Source organism: Heteronotia binoei, chromosome 5 (genome assembly GCF_032191835.1).
Source record: "Heteronotia binoei isolate CCM8104 ecotype False Entrance Well chromosome 5, APGP_CSIRO_Hbin_v1, whole genome shotgun sequence".
Lineage (NCBI taxonomy): Eukaryota > Metazoa > Chordata > Lepidosauria > Squamata > Gekkonidae > Heteronotia > Heteronotia binoei.
The window spans coordinates 14,746,681-14,757,430 of record NC_083227.1 but is presented as its reverse complement, the minus strand read 5'-3'; the positions used below and the strand labels follow the sequence as shown (position 1 = coordinate 14,757,430).

Sequence of the window (10,750 nt, the reverse complement as noted above, 5' to 3'; positions counted from 1 at the left end):
TCTAGCAGGAGCTAGAATCCTCCAAGAGCTTACAAAAAAGAGCCTTGTAAGCTCTTGGAGGACTGGCTATATCAGTGGTGTGTGGCCTAATATGCAAAGGATCTGCTGCTAGAATTCCACCCCTCTCTCCCACAGCCCCGTGAGGTAGGCCACGCTGAGCCCATGTGCCTGGCCCAAGATCACCTAGCAAGCTTCCATTGCAGAGTCAGGATTCCAATCTGGGCTGCACAGATTTTAGTATGACCCTCCAACCGCCATCTTTCTGTAATATCGCAATGGATAAAATGAGAAAAATCTGTGTCATTACAGGAACATATTGTTACAGCAAAGATGCATTAAGAAGACGTTTTAAGAGAGGATGCCACCATTTCCAGAGGGCCCCACCATACAAATGGCACTTTGAAGGGAAAATGAAATGAGATGGAAGGGCAAGACCCAGAAGGACCTGGAACAAGGAAGAGAGCAAGGAAAGCCCACCATGCTGTACAAGCTGGGAGTGCTGTTGCATTCTGGGAAAGAGCTGTGCCAGAGACCCTGGCTAAGGACACCGTGACCTCAGATGTATGTCGTCAATACTTCCGGCGCTTCCGCTACCCTGAGGCCAAGGGGCCTCGAGAAGTTTGCAGCCGGCTCCATGGACTTTGCAGCCAGTGGCTGCAGCCAGAGAGGAACTCCAAGAAGCAGATCCTGGACCTGGTGATCCTGGAGCAGTTCCTGATTCTCCTGCCTCAGGAAATGCAGTGCTGGGTCAGAGGATGTGAGCCGGAGACCAGTTCCCAGGCGGTGGCCCTGGCTGAAGGTTTCCTCCTGAGTCAGGCAGAGGAGAAGAGGCAGGCAGACCAGGTAAGGGGATTTCCTCCTGGTATGTCCAACTCAAGCAACAATAACGGGACTCATGCTAACGCTTTCCTGCCAGATATTTGTCCAATGTTAGTAATCCAAATAGGAGATTTCATGGCCTCCTTCAGCAGCCTCTTCTGCTAGAGAATTTCTGATGCCTCCAGGTAACTCACCAGGTCTGCTGATGGAAGGGTACGGTGTCTGAGAGAGAAGCTGGATCTGTTCCTTGGTTTCTTTTCCATTTCATCTCTTACCCCTCTCCGTCACTGCTGTTTCAGGTGTGGGGACCAACTGTGAAGACGGAAGCGACAATCCCTGAGGCGGAAAGGGCTCCCTTGGAGCAAGGGCAGAGGGCGCAGGCCGTGGAGCATGCCCAAGATGCCCTCTCCTTTGGTAAGGACTCTTCATGCCTGAATGCAACTCCGAGGTATACTAACGCAGCAGTTCCTCAACCTTTTTGGCACCAGGGACCAGTTTTGTGGAAGACAGTTTTTCCACAGACTGGGGTGGGTAGGGGTGATGGTTTTGGGATGATACAATTGTGCACTATTTTGGTGTGATGGGGAAGTGTGTAGACTCTTCTCTGGGGGAACTGGGTTTGATTCCCCGCTCCTCCACTCGCAGCTGCTGGAATGGCCTTGGGTCAGCCGTAGCTCTCGCAGTGACGCAAGGGAGAGGTGCAGACACAAGATCCAATCAAAAAACAAATTCCGTGCGAGATTACTAATCAATTCAAAAACGTAATACATATTCAAGCACAATCAGTAACAATTCATAAATAATTACATAGTATACCAATAAATACAGACAAAGTTTATATTTATGATGGCATAAATGCTATCAAACGAAGTGCTAGAGTAAGTGCAAAAGTCCATTCATAAATTGTTCCAAATGGAGCAGACGTTCCAAACAGCCCTCTACGTGGATAGCAGCATATTCTACACGTTTCAATGTGATGACATCTTCATCCAGGAGGAAAGGTTTGTACAGTCAACAGGCTCTCAATAAGATGTTCTTTACAGGGCACCTAGCACCAAGTCTCAAGATTGGAGAAAATTCTCTCCACAAGAGCGGGCAGGCGCGAGGGGGGGAAGTTGCAAAGGGAAGGGGTGGGCGACGGTGGGCCAGCGGAGGAGGCGCTGAATGGAGGGGCCCTACAGGAAGAAGGGGGAGTTAATACAGGAGCCGTGCCCCCCTTCCCCCCTGTGGCTATGGGCCTTCCCTTGAGTCTCCAGGTGAGCTGAAGTCAAGTCTGAGCTGAATGTAACGGTGTCGTGTCCTGCAACATCATTTCCACCCCCTTCTTTCCCTCCCTCCAGGCCAGACACAGGTCTCACAGGTGTCTGAAATATCTTATTATAGGAACGAGAGAAGTCACTCTAGAGGTAATTAACAACACAACCAGAAGGTTATAGTGACAAATAACTAATGATTTATAGCGACAAGCAATAAAGAGACATAAGTCCCTAATCAAGTCCCAAAGGAAAATAACTCGTATATTCAAAAGTCCAAAGGAAAAGAATTCATATATTCAAAAGCCCAGATGAGGACGTCTTCGTTACGTTGTGAAAACTCCTTCAGTGAATGGTCTCCTTCAGTGGCCGCTTAGAGCCATCTTTGAGCATTTGCCACAAGTATAAGACTAAAGAGGAGACTATGGGTCCCTGTTCACGTTGTTTGAGTAATTCTTATTCATTATTTCTTTAAGTATGCGCTGCTAATATTGGTGGAATATCCCCTGTTGAAAAAGATTGGGAAACAGGTGGGGCAGAAGTCGACGACCTGTCCAGGGAATTCCAAGTTGGTGGAGTGCCAAGTTTGAAGGATACAATCTTCTCAAAGATTTCAGGTTTTCACGGCTGGCATCATCATTAGGGTTTGTAGAATCTTTCGGGCTCAAGTGCCGTGTTCTACGGCACTTGAGCCCGAAAGATTCTACAAACCCTAATGATACAATCTTCATTGAAGGCGTTTTCACAACGTAAAGAAGACGTCCTCATCTGGACTTTTGAATATATGAATTATTTTCCTTTGGGACTTTTGAATATATTAATTATTTTCCTTTGGGACTTAATTAGGGACTTATGTCTCTTTATTGCTTGTTGCTATAAATCATTAGTTATTTGTCACTATAACCTTTTGGTTGTTCTGGAGAGCTACTGGCCCAGCTGGAAGTATGTACCACTGAGTCGTGAATATTATAGAGTCTTTAAGGCTTCAGAGATAAGAAAAATTTAAATAAATATTTTTGAAGCTGACATAAGATTTAGAGAACATCCGAGTAAAGGCTTAAGTTATTCATCTGTGCATCTCTTGACAAAGATACTAATCGAAATGGGAAATATAACGATCGAAATTCCGTTGAGAATATATTTTACGCACAGTTGGAGAATATATTTATATCACCTTTGAGTGTTGTACAAGTCTTTACATATTCCTTGGAAGCCTGGAACTGTAATGGAACTTGGTGGTTTGGTTTATGTGATTCTAGATATTGTTTTAATTGGCAACAGTGTGTGTATTACAACATTTTGAATTTTTCTCGTAAGTAATACTAGTGTTTTGTGTATATGCTGGAGATATTAGTACATTGTTTTCGTTATACAAGGGAGATATCTGGTGTGTTCTGGTTGAAATACCTTGGCAGCATTTATAACCCCTGAGGCTCATAGGTATCTGATGCTTCTCTTCTGCCTCTCCCAGAATTGAGTAAAAAGTGTTAAAGAACGTGTGGGGTGTACACTGGACAAGGTTTCGTGACCCCTAGAAGGGAGTGCATGAAGCAGGGAACCAGCAAGCAAAACACCCTTCCTCTGTTGTCTCTGTAACAGGCAGTGAAGAGATGCTGTTGAGCCGCCATCTTTTCAGAGGTGTGGAAGCAGCTGCTGCCCCTCCAGTCCAGGTAGGGGACTTGAGCAGGGTCCCGCCCCCCCGCTCCTTTCTCAGGAGGGCTTTTGCTCCTGCAGTTTCTACAAAGTGAGAGATCCTCTGAATCCCATTATCTTTACCCATCCCAAGCCTTACACCCTGTACCCTCCCAGACGACTCCCTTCCAGCGTGTGATGAGGGAATCTGCTTTTTCTTTCAGTATCCTTTTTCCTTTGAGGAGGTGTCCGTCTCTTTCACTGAGGCAGAGTGGGCCCTGCTGGATCCAGGACAAAGAGATCTGTACTGGGAAGTCATGCTGGAGAACTATGGGAATGTGGCCTTTCTGGGTAAGGATCTTTCAGAGATGCCCAAAGTACAAATTGCTGCCATTGCGATGAGGCAGAAATCAAAATATTAACTAGCAAGACAACATTTTGAGGCCTGTCCCGCTACATGGGAAGGGAATGTGAGTCACTGGCAGAGCATCTTACTGGAGGTTCCTTGTATTTAGTCTTGCTCAATTTTTGATTTTGCTTTGTTTTGTAAATTTGAAGGTTTATTTTATGTATTGCTTTTGAAATTGTAATAAACTTTTTAAAAATTAAAAAAAAGAAAGAAGGTCCCAGGTTCAAACCCTGGCAGCATCTCCAGTGAAAAGGATCAGGTGATGGGAAAGACCATGGAGATCCTCTGCCAGGCTGAGCAGACAATACTGACTTCTTTGGTTGTTGTAGATTTTCCGGGCTGTGTGGCCGTGGTCTTGGCATTGTGAGACTTGACGTTTCACCAGCAACTGTGACTGGCATCTTCAGAGGTGTAACCCAGAAAACTGGAGTTCTCTCTGGGTCAAATTGAGAAGAAGTTGGTAGGCAGGTAATTTATATCTACTCGGGCAGGTGGGGTAGGGCTGAGTCATTATCTTGTGGGAGCTTCCTGGGCTGTGACATTCTAATGGAGGAGCTTGCCTGAGGGGGTTCTTATGGATTGGCTATTGAAATTCTAATCTTATCTGTAGAGCTGTTCTAAGCTGTAGGGCATTTTGTGTTTTTCAGGACAGGCAGTCATGCCCTATTCATTTTTAAACTTCCTTCTTTCCTGTTGAAATTGTGTTTATGTCTATGAATTTCAATGGCTTCTCTGTGTAATCTCTGTGTAATTGGAGGTGTTGTCCAGCATTACTGTATCTTGGAATGAGATACTGTGTCCTGTTTGAGTTAGGCTACGTTCAGCCACTGCTGATTTTTCAGGTTGGCCAAGTCTGCAGTATCTTTCATGTTCTTTTATTCTTGTCTGGATGCTACATTGTGTGGTCCTGATGTAAACTTGTCCACAACTGCAGGGTATGCAGTATACTCGTGCAGAAGTGAGGGGGTCATAGCATCTGATGTATTTTTCTGTTGGGTCTGAACACTTGTTTGTAGGTTATGTTTCTTCTTAAGTTTTCCCATCCGATCAGTGATTCCTTTGATATATGGCAAAAAGACCTTTTTTTTGTGGGAGAATGTTTTTCTTCAGTCGTTTGTTTAATCCTTGGTTTAATTGTTCTTCTGACTTCATTCTTAGAGTAGCCATTTGCTTGAAGTGCGTGGTTTAGATTTAGTTCAGGGGTGTCAAACTCATTTGTTACGAGGGCCGGTTCTGACATAAATGAGACCTTGTTGGGCCAGGCCATGTCAGGTTGGGCCGAGCCATGTCGGGCCGGGCCATGTGTGTATCTATTTAAGACTAGGAGGGATATAAACTTTATAAAGGGCACCAAAAACAATTAAATATATATATTTAAAAAAACTTAAAACATGCTTAAAATGTTAGCATTCATTTTAAGGTGCTTTTCTTTGTATTTCTCCCATGGGATCCAGGGAACTGGGCAAAGGAAGCTCTGGCTGTTTCCTTCCTTCCCCAGGGGACTGGTGGAGGGGAGCCTCAGTCAATAGAAGGAAGACAGGCTTGACACAGTAGCTCTGCTGTGTGATTGAGCAAGCCTTGCAAAGCAAGCTGTTATGCAGAAGGAAGCAAGAGAGAGGGAGAAGGAAGCAAAAGACAGCCAGTTGCTTGGGGGCCTGATAGGAGCCCTCCAGGGGCCTGATTCAGCCCCCAGAACGCATGTTTGACACCCCTAATTTAGTTCATCATTGAGAAAATGTGGTTCACATATCCACCTTGCATGGTCTACTAATGTTTTGATTATGCCTTTTTTTGTCAAGGGTGGTGATTGGAGTTTTTGTGTAAACAACGATCTGTTTGAGTTGGTTTTCTGTAGACCTTGTGACCTAGTTGAAGGTTAGCTTTGTATATGACCATGATATCTAGAAATGGGAGTTTACCCTCTATTTCTTTTTCCATGGTGAATTGCATATTCGAGTGGATATTATTGAGGTGTTCTAAAAACTCCCATCAATTCTACCTCACCATGGCTCCAAATAACAAAGGTATAATCTACAAACTGAAACCAAACCATAGGTTTATGGGGTGCAGATTTTAAAGCTGTTTTTTCAAAATGCTCCATGTAGAAGTTTGCTATAACTGAGAGGGCTTCCCATGGGGCAGTGATGCTTTGTATTCTTGGTGCTTGTGGGGGGGGGCAAAGTGGAAGGGCTTCTACCCCCACTTGTGAACCTCCTGTTGGCACTTGGGTTTTGTTTTTGTTTTGGCCATTGTGTGACACAGGGTGTTGGACTGGATGGGCCCTTGGCCTGATCCAACATGGCTTCTCTTATGTTCTTATGTGACACAGAGTATTGGACTGGATGGGCCACTGGCCTGATCCAAGATGGCTTCTCTTATGTTCTTATGTGACACAGAGTGTTGGACTGGATGGGCCATTGGCCTGATCCAACAGGGCTTCTCTTATGTTCTTATGTGACACAGAGTGTTGGGCTGGATGGGCCTTTGGCCTGATCCAACTTGGCTCCTCTTATGTGACACAGAGTGTTGGACTGGATGGGCCCTTGGCCTGATCCAACATGGCTTCTCTTATGTTCTTATGGCCACACCCTCCATTTGTTCATAGAATTCATTATCCCACTGGAAGTAACCGGTTATCAAACAGTGGTGGAATAAGGCTACTATGTCCTCCGGAAAAACCTGATTAACACGTGCGAGTGTGTCTTTTACCGAAACCTTGGTAAACAGCGATACCACATCAAAACTGAAGAGTATGTTTTGTGGGTTGAAAGAAAGGTCCTCCCTGGTGTAATATGTCAGAGGTTGTCAGCACCCTCTTAATCCCCACTACTTCCTGGTTAACCGATGACCACATTCTGAAGTTTGGCCTTGAAAAAGTTAAGGATGTTCACTGCAGGAAGACTCAAATCCTGAACACTCACATGTTGGTCCAGGCCACTTAATAATCATGTTAACCCTTGAGGGAACTACAGTGCTTTGCCTCAAAGATCCATTCCTTTTATATTAGTTGGGATTGTGGGCTTTGATCTTGAACATAGTTCCATCCCTCCAGAAGAATCATTATTATACTTGAATTTTTTCCCCTTCCCCCATATAAGACTGATCTTTTTCTCTCTCTTTCTCTGTCTTTCTGCAAAACAAGCCAGAAGTATAAGAGAGATTTTGGTGAAGACAAAGAATGACCTCACATCTGAAGAAAGGCTGGAGAGTTCTTCAAGACGATCCCAAGAGCATATTTCTTTCCAAAATGAGCGGGTGGAAAGTGAGTACCCTTCAGATTGTGTCCAGGGAAAGAGGCAAGAAATAGCCATGGGGGGTTTCTTATTCAGTTCTGAGTAATGTTTGCTTTGGTACAATCATATAGAAGAATTGCAGATTTATACCCTGCCCTTCTCTCTGAATCAGAGTCTCAGAGCGGCTTACAATCACCTTTATCTTCCTCCCCCACAACAGACACCCTGTGATGTGGGTGGGGCTGAGAGGGCTCTCTCAGAAGCTGCCCTTTCAAGGACAACTTCTGCGATAGCTATGGCTGACCCAAGGCCATTCCAGCAGCTGCAACTGGAGAAGTGGGGAATCAAACCCAATTCTCCCAGATAAGAGTCCACGCACTTAACCACTACACCAAACTGACTCTATCACCAAACTAGCCCACATAGTAAGGAGGGAGGATGGTCTTCTGGGGCCTGAAATCTGGAGGCTCAGAAACTGCTCCTGGGCTATGACTCTTGAGGGGGTGAGGTATCCTTAAATACTAGATATTCTGGGGGAAGGGGTAGGGGCAATTAAAATCAGCAAAGCTGGACAAGACCGATGGGCTGTCAATACTTTCCTACTGCAGTCACATAAATGCCTTTTGGATCTTACCAGCTCTACCAGTTGCTAATGGGATCTCTCTATTTATTCCAGCAGAGGATGATCAGAGGAAAGAGGAGAGTGAAGAATCTCTTGAGCAAATGTCACACAGAGTTAAAAACGAAGACTTGAAAGAAAATGAAAAGCAAGGTGGAAGTAAATCCATTCAGTGTGGAAAGTACTTCAGAAATAGACCACAGCTCCTTGTGCACCAAAGAACATACAGAGGCGAGAAACGTTTTGAATGCTCAGAGTGCAGAAAGAGATTCAGTAGCAGCGGCAATCTTCAGCGGCATCAGAGTGCCCACAAAGGGGAGAAACCGTTTGAATGCTCAGACTGTGGAAAGAGATTCAATGAGAGTGGCCATTTTCAAGTCCATCAAAGAACCCACACAGGAGAGAAACCTTTTGACTGCTCAGAGTGTGGGAAAAAATTCAGTAGCAGTGGCAATCTTCAGCTGCATCAAAGAACCCACACAGGGGAGAAACCCTTTGAATGCTCAGAATGTGGAAAGAAATTCAGTGGGAGTGGCCATCTTCAGCGACATCAAAGAACCCACACAGGGGAGAAACCTTTTGAATGCTCAGAATGTGGAAAGAGATTCACTGAGAGTGGCCATCTTCAATATCATCAAAGAACACACACAGGGGAAAAACCTTTTGAATGCTCAGTGTGTGGAAAGAAATTCAGAAGTAGTGGCAGTCTTCAACTGCATCAAAGAACTCACACGGGGGAGAAACCTTTTGAATGCTTAGAGTGTGGAAAAAAATTCAGTACTAGTGGTAATCTTCAACTGCATCAAAGAACCCATGCTGGGGAGAAACCATTTAAATGCTCAGAGTGTGGAAAGAGATTCAGTGTGAGTGGCCATCTTCAACGGCATCAAAGAATCCACACAGGGGAGAAGCCTTTTCACTGCTCAAAGTGTGGAAAGAGATTCAGTCAGAGTGGCCATCTGCATTATCATCAAAGAACCCACATAAAGGAGAACCCTTTTGAATATGCAGAGTGTGAAAAGAGATTCCATAGGAGTGGCAATCTTCAACAACATCTAAAAACTCACACAGAGGAGAAATCTTTTGAATGCTCAGATTGTGGAAAGAAATTCAGTAGTAGTGGCAATCTTCAACAGCATCAGAGAACCCATACAGGGGAGAAACCATTTGAATGCTCACTGTGTGGAAAGAGATTCCGTAGCAGTGGCAATCTTCAACTGCATCAAAGAACTCACACAGGGGAGAAACCTTTTGAATGCTCAGTTTGTGGAAAGAAATTCAGTCGCAGTGGCAATCTTCAGCTGCATAAAAGAACCCATACAGGGGAAAAACCTTTTGAATGCTCAGAGTGTGAAAAGAAATTCAGTACTAGTAGCAATCTTCAACAGCATCAGAGAACTCACACAGGGGAGAAACCTTTTGAATGCTCAGCATGTAAAAAGAGATTCAGTCAGAGTGGCCATCTTCAGCAGCACCAAAGAACGCACACGGGGGAGAAACCCTCTAAATGCTCAGAGTGTGGAAAGAAATACAGTAACAATAGCAGTCTTCAAAAGCATCAAAGAACTCACACCGGGGAGAAACCTTTTGAATGCTCAAAGTGTGGAAAGAAATCCAGTACTAGTTGCAATCTTCAACAGCATCAGAGAACCCACACAAGGGAGAAACCCTTTGAGTGCTCAGAGTGTGGGAAAAGATTCGGTCAGAGTGGCCATCTTCAGCTGCATCTAAGAACACACACAGGGGTTCCACAGGCTCAGATTCTGTTGCAGTAGCACTTTTCGAAGGCATCAGTGAACCCTCACAGGGGAGAAACCTGTGGAATGCTCAGAGCGTGGAATGAGATTCAGTCTGTGTGGCACTCTTCTGCATTGAGGAAGCCACACAAGGAGAAACCATGCAATACCAAAGACTATGCAATGCATTGGAAGGATGTAAACTAGTGTTAGCCAAATTTGTTTAACTTAAGAGCCACATAGAATGAATGCCAGATATTTGAGAGCCACAAGACATGAATATCAGATGTTTGAGAGCTGCAAGTGGGAGGGAGGAAGGATGGAAGGAAGGAAAATAAATGAAGGAGGGAGGGAGAGGTAGAAAGAAAGCAGCTTTCACTTTAAATGCATTCTCCAAGCTGCCAGCTGGCTTAGTTTGGAGAAGTGATTTAAAGAGACAAATGCCTTCTCCAAGCCAGTGAACAGGGCGGTTGGGGCTTTGAGAGCCACACAATATGTGGGAGGAAGGAAGGATGGAAGGAAGGAAAATAGATGAGGGAGGGAGAGGTAGAAAGAAAGCAGCTTTTACTTTAAATGCATTCTCCAAGCTGCCAGCTGGCTTAGTTTGGAAAAGTGATTTAAAGAGACAAATGCCTTCTCCAAGCCAGTGAACAGGGCGGTTGGGGCTTTTGAGACCCACACAATATGTGTGAAAGTTACAGTTTGGTCTCCCCTGATGTAAACGGTTGTAAAAAACTTGAGTCTACACAGAATCCTTACCCTAACTAGGAAGAAATGTTATAAATGCTATGTGGAAAGAGCTTTAGCCATCTTCAAAACCACAAAAAGATCCCCCAGGGAAGATAGCAAGGATGGACAATAAGCTCTGTTGGTCTATGGATCAGTTGATCTCTCCATTAGCATTGAGGAGTCTACCCAGGGGAGGAACATCTTCGATGCTCAGTCTGTGGCAAGAGCCTGAGATGCAAGTCTGACTTTAATGTTCCTCAGAGAATACATAAAAGGGTGAAACTTCCCTGATTATGTTTCTCAAACACTCCGACGCTGGA

The 10,750-nt window shown here is 44.7% G+C and overlaps 1 protein-coding gene across 1 annotated transcript; it reads left to right on the top strand.

Moving 5' to 3' along the window:
* Positions 1 to 420: 420 nt before the first annotated feature.
* On the top strand, positions 421 to 9,449 carry LOC132571733 (zinc finger protein OZF-like; the record flags this gene model as incomplete). The annotated part of the gene is made up of 3 exons (XM_060238529.1): positions 421 to 618; positions 1,119 to 1,267; positions 8,129 to 9,449. Coding segments are annotated over exons 1-3 (1,668 nt in total), but the record flags the coding sequence as incomplete, so codon positions are not given.
* Positions 9,450 to 10,750: the final 1,301 nt, after the last annotated feature.